This window comes from Lepisma saccharinum, chromosome 11 (assembly GCF_977018435.1).
Source record: "Lepisma saccharinum chromosome 11, izLepSacc3.1, whole genome shotgun sequence".
NCBI lineage: Eukaryota > Metazoa > Arthropoda > Insecta > Zygentoma > Lepismatidae > Lepisma > Lepisma saccharinum.
This window is the reverse complement of record NC_139239.1, coordinates 32,964,824-32,983,816: the sequence shown is the minus strand read 5'-3', so window position 1 is coordinate 32,983,816 and position 18,993 is coordinate 32,964,824. Positions and strand designations below refer to the sequence as shown.

The 18,993-nt window shown below is 37.4% G+C and overlaps 1 protein-coding gene across 1 annotated transcript in view; it reads right to left on the bottom strand.

Annotated features, from left to right (window-relative positions):
- Nucleotides 1-18,993, bottom strand: part of LOC145994992 (TWiK family of potassium channels protein 7-like) — a 69,978-nt gene that overhangs the window by 8,806 nt on the left and 42,179 nt on the right. The window contains exons 5-6 of the mRNA XM_083131525.1: nucleotides 12,226-12,352; nucleotides 8,632-8,795 (exon numbers count right to left, since the gene is read on the bottom strand). Coding sequence (XP_082987651.1) covers nucleotides 8,632-8,795; nucleotides 12,226-12,352 — 291 coding nt within the window. The remainder of the gene's footprint in view (nucleotides 1-8,631; nucleotides 8,796-12,225; nucleotides 12,353-18,993) is intronic.

Here is an 18,993-nt window from a genome sequence, read left to right as displayed (position 1 = left end):
TGAGGCTTTGAGATCACTGTAACTCGAATAATGTTTTATTGACTGGATTTTAATAAATTGTTGAAACACTGAATTATAAAATTCTTTGCCATTATCTGTTTGCAAATAGCGCGGTGATCTTCCACTCTGATTAATAATTGTTCTCAAAGCTTCTGTAACACATGACCCAGTCTTGGATTTGAGTGGCACAGCCCAGGCAAATTTTGAAAATGTGTCTATTACAGTGAGTAGATACTTGTAGCCCTTGTTGATTTTGTCTAAGTTTTTCAACTGCCCACTTGCCATTTCAATCAGGTCGCTCTGCCATAAATCATCTATGCCCTTTGTGACTACTGGGAGTCTCTTAAAATTATGTCGGGCCTGTCTGTGTAATTCATCAACAATAATTTCTCTAGACATAATATGAAAACAAGAATATTGCAACTATGGGGTGTTCAGCAGCTGATACTGCAGGATTTTCTAAATATAATTTGTCCCCTATTTGTATTTTAAATTCCAGAGTGCCATCATCTTCAGTATAGGCTGTTTCTAATGTATTGGGGTCTGTAAAATCCTCCAATTCCACACTGGTGATTTTCACTTTGTTATCAGCATTTGTTATTGATAAGGTAGGGTAGTGGTGTGCCTGTGGTTGAAGCCAATATTTGATCTTGATTGGTCTCAATGTGCCCCCAACAAAAAATTGGTAATAAAACTGTGCAGGGGACAGCATATATATTTTGCCACCTGGTGTAAATGGAGAATCATATTCTTTGTTGGGGATGCTGTACAATTCAAGAATTACTGTATGTTTTGGATTCTCGATTATGCCTGTTATTTCTTTTTCTGCTGTGAGCAATCTGCTTGTTACAGATTCAAGGTGCTCATTGATGGTCCTAACAACATCATCATGGCCTGGCTTGATTTTTATGTCCACAACAAGTTTTTTGTATTGCTGCACAATTTCTTGTAGCTGGGTGGCAAAAACAGACAGAGCATTTGCTTGATTGGATTCCATGGTTCCTAGCTGTTGCTTGATATTAGCTACAATTTGTTGCAAATTTTCAACAATTGCCAATTTTGAATTTTGAGCTGTAAGATCATGGACTTGCCTTCTGATATCCTCAAACAGGGCATGCAGTTCATTAATATGTTGATTGGTTGGTAGAGTGGCCACTGTCTGAGTGAGATGTTTGATCTCTGCCTGGATATTCTTGATATCTTCTGATTTCAATATCCTATTCACTGCTCTCTTAATATTTTTAAGTTCCTGTGATGTAGGAAGATTTGATACTGTATTTTGCAAAGATTCAAGTGCCAATTTTACAGTGTTTAATTCAGAAGCATCAGCCACATTTTGCATAGCATTTTGGAGCAGGGCTATATCTGCCTGAGAGGGTGTGGATTGTTGTAAAATTTCAAGTTTTGTTTGGATATCATCTATCAAGTGATGAAAATGAGATAGTTCAGATTCAGTGTTGAGGTTTTCAAGCTTTGTGATTTGTTGCTGGACACTGACAAGGGTATCTACAATCCCGGGCAATCTGGATTCTAGTACATTTGCCAAATCACTTTGCACTGCTGCTATTGTACCTTCAAGATGGGTTATGGAACTTTGAATTTTTCCAAAATCTTCATATGTTTCAAGTTGCAGCTTAATATTTGCAACACTCCGAGTTATTGCATTCAAAGCATCAGAAGATGGCAAATTGTTCATAAAATTTTCAAGTGTCTCAATTTTTTCTTTTACCTCGGCTATGGCATTGTTCAGAGGGTCCAGATTAGGTATTTGGAGTGACTGAATCTGTTCCTTTAGAGTGGAAATCACAAGATCAAAATCTTCTTGTGATTTTATGCTTTTGACAATTGTTTGGAGTTGTGCCTGGATATTATTTATTTGCTCTTCCAATTGCTGTTTCAATTGCTCAGAATTGTTAGCCTGGGTCTTAAATTTGGCTTGAAGAGCTGCTACAGCTTCTTCTAAACTTTGAAAATTATCCAATGTCGCCAGGTCAGTATATTTCTGAAGCAGCAACTTGAGTTCAGAATCAATTTTAAGAAGAGGGTCCATGCATTGTGATTGCAAATTTGTAATTTCTAATTGAAGACTGGCATTGAGTGTGGTTTGTAAAGCTTGTAAATCACTTCTCAATTTCTTGACTCTGACATCAAGCATCAGAATCTCATCACTGTGATCTTCATGTCTTGTATGGCCAAATATATCATTAGGCATTTTGTTTAGTAGTTATTTATTATTGAATACCTGATTCTTAATTCTATAAAAAAGGGTATAAGTTTGTCATAAGATCCAGGGACCTCAATATATAAGCAGTCACCAGCAGAAACAGTATAAACAGTACCAGAAACCATGTTTGAGTGCTTAATTCTATAAATATTTCTCCCTACTGAAATTTTAACATCACCCTCGGGGGTTGTAATAAATTGCAATTGACCACCTACAGGTAATTGGTAGTGATTTAAATTATTGTTAAATATGTACAATATTTTGCCTGTTTCATCATCAACATCTGTAAATATGCTATTCAGGTGAATAATTAACAAGCCACTCAGTTTAGACAGCATATCAGAAGAGGGTTGTGGTGTTGGCAGGTCCATAATAGCCTGTTTTTTGAACCCAAATAAGTTCATAGGCATGTTTATTTATTTCAAATCATGCTCTGTACTTGTCCATTGATTGCCATTTTTCAAATCACAATGACCCCATGGTAAAGTATGGATGCCACATGATAAAATGCATCTCTTATCATCATGTGGGTCCAGAGCCACTTTTCTTACAACATTTGAAGTCAATAAGTGATCCACACTCTGAATTCTGGATTCTGATGTTTTGATTGAACTCTGGGATTTGAGGCAATTTTTATAATCTTCAAATTCAAGCTCTTTTTCAACAGTTACTTTGCCAATGCCCTTGGCTTTTTTGACAACAGCACTACATGTTTTAAAACTGTACATCTTGGCACTTAACCCAGCAAATTCCACAATAACATCACCAAGTGTCTCATCTTTTAACTTGCCAGGCACCTTTTTGTTGTGGGGTTGAATATTCAAATGGCTTGGCAATTCACTGGTATCAAAATATTTAAACAATTCAGGCTGGGCCATATCTTGATAAACATCTTCTGTTTTAATATCAAGAATAAAACTATCCGTGTCCATGTACATCAATTTTACATTATCACCATAAAAAGGTTTCAGCACATCATAATACAATATTAACATATGTAATTTGGACAATTCCAATATTGCAGCCCCTACATAAATAGGTTTATCAAACTTAATCCTTGTTTTTTTCATGTTGAAAAGTGCCATATTTTCATCATAAATTCTTCTGTAATTGAAATTAGGCTTTGCAACCAATTTTTTGCTCAGGCTGGGGTCAGTAATTATTTTAACATCGGTATGTTTTCTGACATTTTCAATTGTTTTGCCATATACAGAATTAACCATCAATTTAAACAAGCCCTTATCAAATTCGCTCTTTGCAGACGTTCGAAGCTCTGTATTTGTATTAATGTATGGTTTCAACCATTCTGAGTGCCTGAACCTCAAAACTTTCCCAAGTTTGGTCACTTGAACACCATGTTTCATCAGGAACTGGAGGTTCTTGTAATATATGACATAACCCTGTTTTGGATCCAATGTCATCATCAATTTCCTCTGTTTAGAGCCAGGTGAGCACTGAACCTCAGGAATTGGGGGCAGATCAGAAAATTTCTTGTGTAAATGATCTGGAATTGCCAGATCAACCTCTAAGAATAGGCCACACTCACTATCATCAAAACCCTGAAGATCCTCAATATTAAAATTTTCAACCCACTCAAGCCCTGCATATGGCAGTTTTTGCATCATGGCATGACCATAGAGGCTGTTTGCATCCACATACACTATATAATTTGATGGCCGTGCTGGATCATAATCATGAATATATTTGTTATTTGCTCTGGCATATCTCTGAGAACATTGCACCATGCCTCCTCTTATACGTTGCTCCATAAACAGATACATATCTTGATCCTTGATTAGATCCAATTGCATTTTAGTGTTTAAAAACATTGCATCCCATGCTAGGCCCGGGGCACTGTAAAAATACACTGGGTCCAGTCCATAATTTTGCATAGAAGATTTTCTGAATGTCTGCATTATATCTGCTGAGAGGGTCACATCAAGTTTCAAATATGCCATGTGATAATCACCAAATGTCCGGCATTTTAAATTGTTCCACATCAATTGGGCATGGTGATAATCCTCATCAGTGATTCCAGATCCTCTGATTTTGCTGTAAAACTCTTCTTGTGGTGGCAGGGAGCACTCATCAAATTTAGAAAAATCTGTAACATAATCATATGGATATACACCCTTTCGCCTAATTAATTTCAGATCCTGATTTGGAAACAATGCACATGTGATTTTGAATTGATCATCAGATAATTGAGTGGCCAGTGTAGCCATGCTAGCAGATAAAAATCTGTAAGAATCAAGAAATCTCATGTGAATAGGAACACCATTAACTTTAATTGTTTTGCTAATAGATATATATTTCTCATCATTTTCAGCTAAAATATTTAAATTCTGCTTCTCAAACCCCTCGTACCTGATCAGATGATGAAAATCATAATTGGATGCTCCATGACAAAATATGGGGACAAATCTTGGTCTCTTGATCTTAATATTACAGCTATTACACAGAGCCATTAAGAATTTACCATCTGTATGAGAATGGTGTTTCACCTTGATATTTGTATCTGAAAATTCAGAATCACATACCGGGCATTTTTCTGCATTGTTGAAATCTTCAATCTGTTTCTCTGTTAAAGGCAAGATAGGCTTTGATTTTAATAAGATGTTAGATGCTATGTCACGGCACTCATTTTCTATTCTATGTGCAAATATTTTGATGGCATCTGGCCCCAAGTATGAATATTCTTTGGTAACAACACCATCCTGTACAACCACATAACAAAAGCTGGAAGGTTCATGTAGCTGGTATGGTGTAATAGAAGATTCTTCAGGATCTGGATTGCAGGATGCAAGAGATTTGAGGATTGATTCAAAATCACAGACAATATATGCTGGGTGTTCCAACAAGGCTTCAAATTTTTTGAATTTGGCATTTTCATTTGGATTGGGCATCACCATATGAACAGGTTTATGATTGCCACAATATTTCAGATGCTCAATTAACCTATTTTTTGCAATTTCTGTATTTTTTTCCGGAACCCCATTCACCATTTTCCTGCCATCAAATACAGCTAAGCATCTTCTGCATATTCTGAATATTATATTGGATTTGTCAAGTTGTGTTCTCACTAAAGCTTCAAGATTATGTATCAGAGTGTAATGATATTTGCCATCCCCTTCAATTAAGAGCAAATCAATCAGAACAGCAGAATCATCATCAAATGCACTGATTCTGAGAGGTTCTATGGAGCAATTGCCAGTGGAGCAAATATATACATTAATAGATAATTGCTTGCCGTTCATATCCCGGGCCTTTTTTTCAAATTTATCAATATTCTGAACAGACATTGGATATTCTAAACCCTCCATTGCATCGTCAAAATCATGTTCATGTTGTTTGTAATAAGTTATTCTCTGAGAATTTCTTGAAACTGGATACAAAGCAGCTAAAATACACCACAAAAAGCATTTATCATCATTATTTTCAATATTAACCACGGCTGTTTTGTTTTTAATATTGGCAGGTAATGGCAAATATGTAGATCCTTGTAATGGGCTGAATTCAGAAATATTAACATATAACTTGTGTGGAGAGCCGCATAGGCTCCATCCAGACTCTTTTGCAGCAAATTCAGAGTGTTCAATATTTAATTGATCTATCAATCTGCTTATTATTGTGTCTGAATTTGCATTTGAATATACAGGTACAGTTTCTGTTCTGTGGAGCTGTGTAAATTTTGTGCCGTTTGGTTTCTTATATTGTGTAAACAATTTGAGGGACAGCTTATAAGAGCCATTTTGTGCATTAAGAATTGCCTGCACATCAGGATTTACACTCTTCAAAAAATTCTCAATACCACATCTTGGCTCTGATACAAACCGATAATCCCTAAGTTGGGCATTAAAACTGCTATGGATAGGTGCATAGCGTGGCTGCTTTGCTGCTCTGGCATTAAGAGGTGCTTCATGCTTTCTTTTCAGACCAGATGTGGATGGTTGTGGGGGCAATGTTGATGACTGTGCAGAACAAGTATTTTTATGTGTATATGTGAAGTATTGCATGCTGTATTTTCTATTGCATTTGGGGCATATTTTTGTGGGAGTTCTGTATTTGTCTGGGTCACAAATCTTTTGGTGTCTGGCCCAATTAGAGCTAAATATATTTTTATTGCACTGATTACAATGTTTTTGATTTGGCATTTTTGTTGTTGTTTATTATATACAATTTCCTGGGTTTCAATTCAAAACTTTATACTGAATAAAAAATATCAGTTGAGTTCAGCACTGTGCTTTGTGTGTGTGTGTGTGTGTGTGTGTGTGTGTGTGTGTGTGTGTGTGTGTGTGTGTGTGTGTGTGTGTGTGTATGTGTGTATGTGTGTCAATATTTTTGGCTTTGGTATTTATATACAATTTCTTGGGGTTCAAATCAAAACTCTATACTGGATAAAAATATCAGTTGGCTTCAGCAGTGTGATTTGTAATTCAATTTATACAAATCTGCAATTAAAAAATATAAGCAGCACTGGAACAATACAACCTTACTCTTCAACAGCTCTTACAATACTGGCTGATATGCAATGCAAAATCTCTTTATATACCCTAAGCACAGACCGCATTGAAACAATAAGCCAATCAGAATATAACACATCATCAAATTATGTCATAAGCAACCAATCAGAAAACAACACATCTGAAACAATAGGCCAATCAGAATATAACACGTAATCATATTATGTCATAAGCAACCAATCAGAAAACAACACGTATCTAATAATTTATTGGATGTTGCACAGCATGATGCAATATAAATAAACCAGAAATAGGCCACAACTTGGCCACAAGTGGACCGGAAGTAGACCGGAAGTGGACCGGAAGTGGACCGGAAGTGGACCGGAAGTAAATATGTGTGTGTGGGTGGGTGTGGGTGTATGTGGGTGGGTGTGGGTGGGTGTGTGTGTGTGGGTGGGTGTGGGTGGGTGTGGGTGTGTGTGGGTGGGTGTGGGTGTGGGTGTATGTGGGTGGGTGTGGGTGTGTGTGGGTGGGTGTGGGTGTGTGTGTGGGTGGGTGTGGGTGGGTGTGGGTGTATGTGGGTGGGTGTGGGTGTGGGTGTGTGTGTGGGTGTGGGTGTGTGTGGGTGGGTGTGGGTGTATGTGGGTGGGTGTGGGTGTGTGTGGGTGGGTGTGGGTGTGGGTGGGTGTGGGTGTATGTGGGTGGGTGTGGGTGTGTGTGGGTGTATGTGGGTGTGTGTGGGTGGGTGTGGGTGTGGGTGGGTGTGGGTGTATGTGGGTGGGTGTGGGTGTGTGTGGGTGTATGTGGGTGGGTGTGGGTGTATGTGGGTGGGTGTGGGTGTGGGTGGGTGTGGGTGTGTGTGGGTGTATGTGGGTGGGTGTGGGTGTGTGTGGGTGGGTGTGTGGGTGGGTGTGGGTGGGTGTGGGTGTATGTGGGTGGGTGTGGGTGTGTGTGGGTGGGTGTGGGTGTGTGTGGGTGGGTGTGGGTGTGTGTGGGTGGGTGTGGGTGTATGTGGGTGGGTGTGGGTGTGGGTGGGTGTGGGTGGGTGTGGGTGGGTGTGGGTGGGTATGGGTGTGTGTGTATGTCTTGGCATAGTTTTAAGTGTGGCCATCAAGAGGGGCATATTTTTGACAAGTTTATGGACAACAATCTCACAGAAGTACCTTTTGTAAGTATAGGTACATCAATCCGAGGGGCTCTTCCTTTCTCATGGAATCCATGAGGGCTTTTTTACAAAAATCTTGGATTAGGCAGGGTTCCACACTAGAGCAAAAAGCTCATATGGGCATGTTGAGCTTGTTTTAAGTATAGACAATTCTGCTTGAGGGGGGCTCTTCCTTTCCTGAGCTGGTTATAGTACAAATACAACTACTAATTATGAAACAATACGTTGTCTTCTGAAGTGAGCGTTATTCTATTTTTCATATTTTTTAATATAATTCCTTGTTATTCCGACTTCAGGTGAACTGACAAGAATGACAACTTTGATGTTGGACTAGAACTGATCGGTTTCCAGGCCAGCATCAGACTTCTCATCTTGTCATTATTGTTATTCACCTGGTGAAGACTGAAATATTTGAAACATTGTGATAACATGAATATGTGCCGGGATGCCCAGTACATTAAGTTTAAGAAGTCACTTATTTTGCCTCGTAAATATGTTAACACTAGCCGTAAGTTAAGCTTTAATGATTACTTTATTTCTTTGTTAAGCTTTGCATAGAAACCCCATTCCCTAACTTTCACTCAGTATATCCATCACTAGTTTCTCGACCCTATCGAATAGAAGATGTAAGGCTTGTATTATATGTTTAGTATGCATGGCAGTACCGTAATTTTAAGAACAACATTTAAAAATGTTTTGATACATGTAAAACACACTGCGTCAATTTATTATCAATGTTATAAACTAAAGTAAAATATGAAATTATTAGAAATACATACCTTTTCCCAGGAACATAATCTCCAAGGCCAATTGTGGACAAAGTAATGAATGTAAAATATATTGAACTTGTTATATCCCAGTCTTCCCATATTGAAAACAACACACCTCCAAGGAACATATATACAGCAATCAACAACAAATTTAGTACAATAGGTATTGATATCTGTAAAAATAAATATCAGGGTTATATTATTAAGATAAACATATCTCAACATAAAAATAGTCCTGTAATATTGATGCTTTACTTCTGTCAGTCACAGTGGGTGTTAATCTGGATTCAAATTTAAAACTAGTGATATAGTGAAGCGTACGGTAAAGCACCACTTCGATAATTTTCCCTGTGATCACTGAGCAACGTTGCCATGTACTTATCTTGGTAGTTACAAAACATAATAAAGGGTGATTCATATAAAACTAACACATTTCTTTGCCGTTTTATTGTTACAAGAATATCTCGTAATTCTTCAAGTTAGTTCCACATGATTCAGGACATCTGGGAGATTCATATATCCTCAAGAGAGTGCGCAACTGTGCAGAATTTGGTAGCTTTCGTCGCTGAAACTGGCTCAGTCATTGCAAGGATACAGTACGTGTTTCATATTTTCATGATGTTTGGTTTGAGCAACTGAATGACACAGAGCTACGTAAAGGCTAGAGGTGAGTCAAGGATATTTTCATCCAGACGGCGCCACATGCCATACGTCGAACTAACAAATCCATGGAGCTCATTGAAACTTTTTTTGACGACCGGATAATTTCCAAGAACCTGTGGCCACCGAGATCTCCGGATTTGACAACCACGGACTTGTTCCTATGGGGTTACTTAAAGACAGAGTTTACGCCACACGCCCCCAGACTTTGGACGATTTGAAGCAGAACATTGTACACGAGATCAATGGAATTAACAACAGCGTTCTCCAACGAGCGGCCAGTACTGTAACATGGAACGACGTGTTGCGTTGTGCTTGGAGCAGCAGGGAGGACATTTTCAGCATTTGCTGTAGAGGGTAGTAATCTCCAAAAGTTACTCTACATTCGTGGCATAAGAAATTGTTTTTAGCAACATTCTTGTTGAAATAAATTAGGAAAGAAATGTGTTAGTTTTCTGTGAATCACCTATAATTTCGCTTGGTTCGTTGTTATAAGAATGCCCCTTTTTTAAAAAATAACCTTATATCACCTTAGTATATATTTTAGGTATAACAACTTGATATACTAGCTGAAATAACTTCCAATCTCTTGTAAATGTTCTCAAAAGTGGTCTTAATTTCAAGAAAACAAATTGCTATCGCATTTGATTTACATAAGAAATGGAGCATACATATAACACGCTACACTGATAACACTGTCCAACAATGGTTTTGTTAAAAGTAAAATTTCAATGGTTCTTTATGTTTTGCCACCTGCATATTCTGAAAATAAATTCAGAAATTGTCAATCACCGACCATTTTTTTGTAACAATAAAAATATAATTCTGCATTATTACTGCAGCATGCAGTCCATAATAAGCTGATTAGTAGGCAATATTTAAAATATTTTATGTCTTTGCTCCAACAATGCACTAGTAACTCTAGGCCATTGATGTCTACATGAATGACAACAATTAACTTTTCAACACAATGCTGTGATTTGACTGTTATGTCTACTTCTCATTTCAGTAGCAAGTTGTCTGGAGGAAAGAAGCTTTTCCTGAGTGTTCTTCAGTTTCAGTGAGCGTTTTGAAGCAAAGACAGAATCGTGTCAAGAAGTTGCGTAAATGACTGGAACAATTTATGTTATTTTGGTGGTGAGTTGACCTTAAAAGCAAGTAGTAGAACATTTACTCCTCGTATAAGAAGAGCATATGAGTATTACTTTGACAATAAGATAGACGAAAACAAGATAGACGAAAACAAGAAATGGACCCCTGATATCTGTTGTGTGAACTGTGTAACGCTTTTGAGTGGTTGGCTGAAAGGATCTCGTCATATGCCTTTTGGAGTTCCTATGATATGGCGGGAACCTAAGGATTTTTGCTTGACAAATATATCTGGGATAAATTCGAAATCAAGGTGTACAGTTAAATATCCATCACTAGAATCAGCAACTCGACCGGTGCCTCATGGACCTGGAGTTCCCATACCTGCTCCACCAGATGACATAAGTGTAAGGGAAGAAAGTGAAAGTGTTCCTAACACATGTAGTGAATTGCATAATGATCCTGATTTTGTGGGGAGTGTTTCAACAGCTGAACCTCACTTAATAACTCAAGAGGATCTTAACGATTTAGTTTGAGATCTAGAGTTAAGTAAGGGTAAAGCAGAACTGCTTGCATCGCGATTAAAAGAATGTCATTTGTTGGAGAGTGACACTAGAGTTACTTTTTTCCGGCAACGCCAAAAAGACTTTGTAGATATGTATGCTGAAGATAAGGACCTTGTTTTCTGTTGTAACATCGATGGTCTATTAGAGTCACTAGGTGTTGCCCATAAAAGTGAAGAATGGCGTCTGTTTTTAGACTCTTTGAAAACAAGTTTGAAAGGAGTGCTACTACACAATGGAAATAAATATCCAAGCATTCCTGTAGCATATTCCTGGGGCAAGAAGGAAAGGTATGAAAACATGAAACTGTTAACAAATATCCAGTACTGTAAATACTCTTGGCAGTATGTGGAGATTTAAAAGTTATTGCTATCCTTTTTGGGATTGCAACTAGGTTACACCAAATTTTGCTGTTTCCTGTGTAAATGGGACAGCAGAGATAGAAAAAATCATTATGTTAAAAAGAACTAGCCGAAGAGAAAGTCACTCATCGCAGGACAGGAGAATGTTGTTCATCCACCACTTTTAAGTTCAGACAAAATCTTACTGCCTCCTCTCCACATAAAGCTTGGTCTGATAAAGAATTTTGTAAAAAGAATGGACCGTGAGGGTAGTGGATTTATGTTCCTCGAAGAGAAGTTTCAGAGAATTACTGAGGCAAAACTAAAAGAGGGAATATTTGTTGGCCCTCAAATCAGGAAACTAATGAAAGATAATGATTTTGAAAAGAGCCTAAATGAGCTGGAATTGGCTGCTTGGCAATCGTTCAAGTAAGTTTGCATACATTTCCTCGGAAACTACAAGTCAGAAAATACAGAGAACTTGTCAGTAATTTGATTCTGAACCATCATGCTCTGGGGTGTAACATGTCTCTGAAGATACACTTTTAGACTCCCACTTCGATTTCTTCCCTCAAAACCTTGGAACAATGAGCGACGAACACGGAGAACGTTTCCACCAGGAAATTGATGAAATGGAAAGGCGCTACTAGAGAAAATGGTAGCGCCAAATATGTTGGCAGATTATTGCTGGACACTAGAAAGAGATGTTCCTCAGGCAAAGTACAGCCGAAAATCAAGTTCGAAGACATTCTAGATATGACATTGTAAATAATATTGCATCGTATCACTATAAGGCTATATAAGATTTGATGTACCTGATATTTTGTATGTACCCTGTTACTCAAATTTCATGGGTGATGGAAAAATTCTATAATTAGATTTGAAATCAGCACAGACAAAAACTTTGTTGGACAGTGTAATATATCTTCTACCTATTCAACTCCACTCACAATATTTGTTGGCATATAGTCTTCTTCCCCAACATCTTCATCACCCAGGCGGTTATGTTTTCGTTCTCCATCTAAGGACACTTCGTGGTGTTTACGTCTAGCTCTGCACCATCTGCAGCATATTCGACTGTTGAATAAAAAAAAATTATAATAATAATAAAATAATACAAGAATAATAACAGAGTAAGTCCGACCTAAACCCACACTTAGTCTAGTTAAGGGTTTGTCCTTCCCGCCTTAGCGATGACCTCCTTGGTCGATCGGAAACATATGGTGGGCAGTACTTAAGTACAATGTTAGAAACAAATAGTTTTCCATGAGGATTTTTAATACGAGCTAAGGCTAGACAACACACGTTGCACCCTTACATTCTGTCCTGGGAATCTCTGGAGAAGCGAAACAAAACAAGTGCTCTCTCGCAACGCAGTGTCAGAAAGAAAAATAAAGTAAACAATGGAAAACGTTTAATTAAAATTGCGTGTAAAGACCGGTGATGTTCCTCTCAGTTCATTGCAATGGTGCTGAAAGATGTAAGTAGTATGTATGCGTATATACACACACACACACACAGACACACATGCACTTTTCTAATTGGGAAAAGTTACCTTTAAGATCACAATTTCATCGTCTTTTTATAGACATATTTAAAAAACAAACAAAAAAACCAAGTATTTTTAGAGCTTTTTAAAAGCTTCCAAAATAAAATGCTTTGAAATCAGTTCCTAGTATGAATATAATAGTTTTATTTTTATTTCTAATGATTGGATAAAATCTCTACAATTAATTTGACATAAAATGTATGTTCCTAGGGCATAAAATACGTCTATTGTACTGAAAAACAAATAATTAATAGGAAGGACATTTTCCAAAATTGCGGCTTTTGCCAGAAAAGGAAACATGGGAATTTTCCAATTCTGAACACATCGTAAAACTTTTTCGTAGCAAAGGAGCATGGACGATATTTAACAAACAAACTGCAAACACTTAATAAGAAACGCATTTCATATCCAGTGGAGGCACATAGTAGTTCGGATCCCATTTTAAACTGTAGGTCCAGTCCCGATTAGCCTCTCTGTGCATAAAGTGTACTTAAAACACCAAATCAAACAGACAACAAAGAGAAGCATTTCCTTTATATACAAGTATGTATTGTAAATAAATTCAATTATGTTGCTACGCCCCTTGTGGGTACGTACTTAAATGTTATTTACCACGGCTACAGATATCTTAATCTCAGGGGGATAGGTTCTTTGTTTGAGAATTCCAAATAAGAAAGCGTTTTATAGCCAAGAGGATATAGTAAAATGCGGATCTATATTCTGAGAACTTGACAAAATACAGAGAAAATATATGTATATGTATAATCGAAAAGGCTTCTTCTTCTTTTAAATGGCTTCTTCTTCTTTTAAAAGGCTTCTTCTTCTTTTAAATGGCTTCTTCTTCTTTTAAAAGGCTTCTTCTTCTTTTAATATGGAAAAAGCTTTTTCTTTTCTTATGGAAACGGCTTCTTCTTCTTTTAAAAGCCTTCTTCTTCTTCTAAAAGGCTTCTTCTTCTTTTAATATGGAAAAAGCTTCTTCTTCTTTTATTATGAAAACGGCTTCTTCTTCTTTTTCTTTGAATTTCTTCTTCTTTTATTAAAGCGTAATCTTATTTATGTGCTCGCTTTCCCCCCCCCCCCCCGCTTCTTTGTCAAACAATACAAGCTATACTTGTAGAAAGAGTAGGGTCGACTAAACTGACAATAGCGCCACCTCCTATTTGACGACCAAAGGGGAATAACCAGGATCGCTAATAACGAGCGCTGCCAATGGCCCAGTGCGACTAATAAAAAGCGCAACCGAAAAGTGCTTCGGGGCGTCTAATTTGACACAGCGCCACCGGGGAACGGACAAATGCAAAAGCTGACGATGTTCTCCTCGTCAGAGAATCAAAAAGAAATTGAGATACATTTCTGAATTCATTTGCTCGCTTAATAAATTTCCTAAACGTTTGATATGCGGCTATATTCTTAATTCTTTTAAATTACTATATACATCATTCTATTTACTTCTATTATAGTATTTGAACTCTTCTTTTATATATTTCTCAATTTACTATAATATATATAATCCCTCTTCTCCGCTCTAAGTTTTTTATAATTTCCCTTGCTCCTTTTATATAGCGTGCTGCCATCTCTCGTCGATTCCGAGAAACCATTCCTCCTTGCAACATTCATTGTGTCGTGCGAAACTGGCACGTGACACAATATCCCCCTCCTTGAGGATAAAAATTTATATATTGGAAAAAATCTTTTGGAAATAGATAAATTTTTCCCTCGTTCTATGCGACTTCTCTTACTGTTTCTTTTATTCATTAACTAAGCTCTTTTTTACTTCCTCCGTGCAGTTGTACCTCCTGATATTTTCCAGGTTCTCCCTTCTCTCTATATTTGTTTCTGTATGCTTTACTACTGCTGTGTTCCGAAACAAATTCAGGACTTCGTATGGACCTTCATATATGAAGAACAATTTCTTGATTGCTTTCTCTGATGCTTTGCTCATTGGGTGTGTTTTACAAAATACCAAGTCTCCCTTTTTTAATTTTATTTTCGTACCATTCTCTGCTTTCTTGTTCATTTTCTTCATTCTCTTAATGTATATGTCTAGTAATACTTCCTTAATCTCTTCTTTGGATATTACTTCCCTCGGCCAATCAAATTCCTTGAAGATTCCGCGTTCTTCCATATATCCCAGAAACAATTCAGCTGCACTCTTCTTTGTTTCCTCCGATATAGAGTTATTTATCCATCTTATGGCTCTGTTAACTGCTGTAGACCACTTCGTATGATTGTCATGACATAACATTCTTAGAATTCTTACTATTTCCCCGTTATATCTCTCTATCGGGTTCGAACCTGGATGATACCTAGTAACGTTTATCATCTTAATTCCTTTAAACTTCATGTAATCCTTAAAATATTCCGATACAAATTGTGTACCATTATCCGTTAGAATTTTTAATGGAACTCCATAGTGTTTGACAAATCCTTCTTCTAAATATTTTACTATTTCCTTTGCTGTAGCCTTCTTGAGGTTATAACATATTACAAACTTACTGCACACGTCGACGCATGTGAGAATATATGTAAATCCTCGCGATCTTGGGAGAGGTCCAATCAGATCAATAGATATCATATCTAGAGGATTTTTTGCAGTTACGTGTAACTCTTCTCTTTCCATTTTCAATTTTGAAGGTTTAGTTTTTATACATAACATACAATTTCTTACATGATCCACCACGTCTCTCTTCATACATTTCCAGAAGAAAAACCTCCGGGCAAGCCTCAATGTTTTATCAATCCCGAAATGTCCAGACTTCTCATGCACTTCTGCGAGTACTTTTTTAATTAGTGCTCCAGGTACGCAGAGTTGCACTTGATTGGATTTCTCTATGCTTACTCTAAAAATCATTCCTTCCTTAATTACATATTTTCCTTCTATCTTCGCTCTTCTCATTTTCTTTTCGTTTTCATTTCTATCTCCATTCAAGACATTTAAGATGCCGCTTAATTCTTCGTCTTTCTTCATGCTTTCTATCCATTCTTGTCTGGATATGTTCCCGAGTTCTTCATCCATGATGGCGTTTATGGATAACTTCAGCACTTCCTCTGGTTCCTGCATCAAATGTAAAGGGGATCTACTTAAGGCATCTGCAATTTTATTGTCCTTTCCTTTAATGTCCACTATTTCAAAACTGTATTCCTGGAGAAGTAATGCCCATCTTGTCAAGCGAGGATTCCATTGCCTTGCAGAGTTTAACCATATAAGACTCTTATGGTCGCAAAGAATTTTAAATTTTCTTCCTTTCAAGTAAACAGCAAACTTTTCAATGCCGAATATGATGGCCAAACATTCCAGTTCGCTAATGGTATACGCCCTTTCAAACGCTTTCAGTGCACGACTCGCATATTGAATTACAACATCTTCTCCATCCTCGGTTTTCTGGAAGAGATAGGCCCCTAGACCTATATTCGATGCGTCTGTTCCTAAGATGAAAAGTCTTTTAAAATCTGGCTGGCCTATAGCTGGACTAGATGTCAGGTCTTCTTTTAATACATTAAAAGCCTTTTCCTCCTCTTGTGCCCATTTCCATTTCACATCCTTTCTCAAAAGATCGTATAAAGGCTTGGCTTTTGAAGCGAAATTCCTAATAAATTTGCTCCTCCAATTGCATATCCCTAGGAATCTTTGCAATTGCTTCCTGGTTGTAGGCTTTGGAAAACATTTTATAGCCTCATTTTTATCGCTACAAAGTCTTACGTTTCCTCCAGACACTATATGCCCTAGGAACTTGATTTCTTTCTTTGCAAACGAACATTTTTCTAACTTAACAGTAAGTCCTGCTTCTTTCAATTTACATAAAACCCAGTCTATTTTGCTTATATGATCCATCCAGTCCTTTGAATGTATACACATATCATCTACATATATTGCTAACCATGACTTTGTTTCTAGACCAAATATTCTGTTTAACGCTGTTGTAAACGCCGACACCGATGAATTTAATCCGTAAGGTAGTCTTTTAAATTGCAATAACCTGGACCCATACCTAAATGCTGTGTATTTTCTAGACTTTTCTTCAATCTCCACCTGGAAGTATCCTAGCGTTAAATCAAAAGATGTGAAGTACTTACTTCCCGCAAATGAATGCAATAACTCATTAATTTTTTCAACTTGATTTCGGGGTAGTAATACATGCTTATTTAGCTCTCTCAGGTCCAAAACAGGTCTCACGCCTCCGTTTGGTTTATCCACTACGTGCATGGGGCTTATGTGAATACTATTCGAATCTTCTATGATATCCCAGTCCAGCCATTTCTGTAGTTCTTCTTCAACAGCTTTCCTCTTGGTAAAAGGTACAGAATATTGCCTAGATACTATGGGCTGATTTGTGTCTACCTCTATTTCATATGAATACACATTCGTAAGTCCAGGTCGTTGGCTAAATAAGTTCCTATGTTTGACAAGTACATTTCTCAATTCTCTTCTCTCGTTTTCCGAGATTTCTATGCATTCGCTCACTTTATCTTGTATTTCTTCCTTGCCGGCTGCCATGACCAATCTAATCCTGTCTTTCTCGCATGTATCTAATCTAGCTTGCGGGTACTTCTCTCTTATTTTCTTCCAGCATTCGTAACTCATGACTTCCACTACGCTTCCACAATCTACCAAACATTTAACTTCCAGTTCTATTATTTTAGCGTTAACATAAAACGTCCTTCCAGGTTTTAGTCTTCCAAAGTCTGGTTCTCCTACTAAACATAATTCTAGACTATCGCTGGGTTTCTCTATTGTTTCTCCCCTCATTTCATGTTCCTTTTCATTAGCTCTCACACCTGGGGATTGCTGCAAGAGCATTACATGTTTGACGCTCGATTACTTTGGGCGTTCTCCAAATGTTCCCCTCCGTGCGATCTTTCTTGGAACCTTCTTCCATCATTACAATAGCTTCTTGTTAGCTCCATTGCCTCGTTTCTCTCTTCGTCCTGAGATATATTTCTTCTCTCAGTTTCATCATTGGATGCTCGTCCATTCTGCTGTCTTTCTTCTCTTTCCTCTCTCCATCTAGGACTTCCCCTTCTGCCATATCTTTGGAACCTATTTCGACCTCTATATGTCCTATCATATCCCTGGTACCGTCCATCTCCAACAAACTCTTGATTCCTGACGTGATCGTTCCTATTTCTTAAGTTGGTTCCTCTTCCTCTATCCTGGTCCTGACCTCTCAAATCCAGATTTCTAACCTCGAGCTCTTGTCTTCGGAACTTTTGCCTGTTGCTATTATCTTCGTCATCATAACGCCTCTTTGAATAAGGTCGACCATCCCTGTCATTCCTCTCTTATCTGCTGCACTCATTTTGGCTCGATTTTCCACAATCTCCTTTTCTATATTCAGAGTTTTTTCTTGAGTTTCTTGAAGTCCATGCGAGTTTTCTTCTCTGAGTTTTAGAACTTCCCTTTCGATTCTATTATTTACTTCCAAACTTCTATCTTCTATCATGAGCTTAGCTTCCTCTATCTTGCTTTCGTTTTCTTCTATTCTTGAAACGGCTAATTCTATTTGAGATTTACTTTCAACCAGCTTTCTCTCCAAATTTTCGTTTCATTGTTTATTTTCCTCTCTGAGATTAGAAACCTCCTCTTCTATTCTTCTATTTGTATCTAAACTTGTACTCTCGATTAACAACGTTGTTTCTTCTATCTTACTTTCCAGCGACTTTCTATTTCCTTCACAAGTTTCATTCAATCTCAAGAACATCTCGTGGGTTTCGGACCTCGATGCTTCCAATTTCCTGCTGTTTTCCTCGAGCCTTTCTTCCATCTTTTTATTACTTTCTTCTAACTTTTCTTCTAACTTTCTACTATTCTCTTTTAATTCTCTCCTACTTTCATCTATCTTTTCTTCGAGTCTTCTATTATTATCTTTTGCTTCTCTGTTATTCTCTTCCATCTGTGTTTTTAATTCTCTTTCTAATCTTCTGCTATTTTCTTCCATCTGTGTTTTTACTTCTCTGCTATTCTTTTTATTACTTTCTTCTATCTGCATCGATAACTTCTGGAACATTTCTATCATGTTCACCTCTTCTGTCTTCTTTGGTTTTTCCTTCATTTTCTCTTCTTCCTTTTCCCTTTTCTTCTCTTCTTTTTCATTTATCCTTTCTTCCTTGCAATTTTTGCATACGTAATCTCCTCTTTCACTTATTCCTATGTATTTTTCTCTTCTTATTT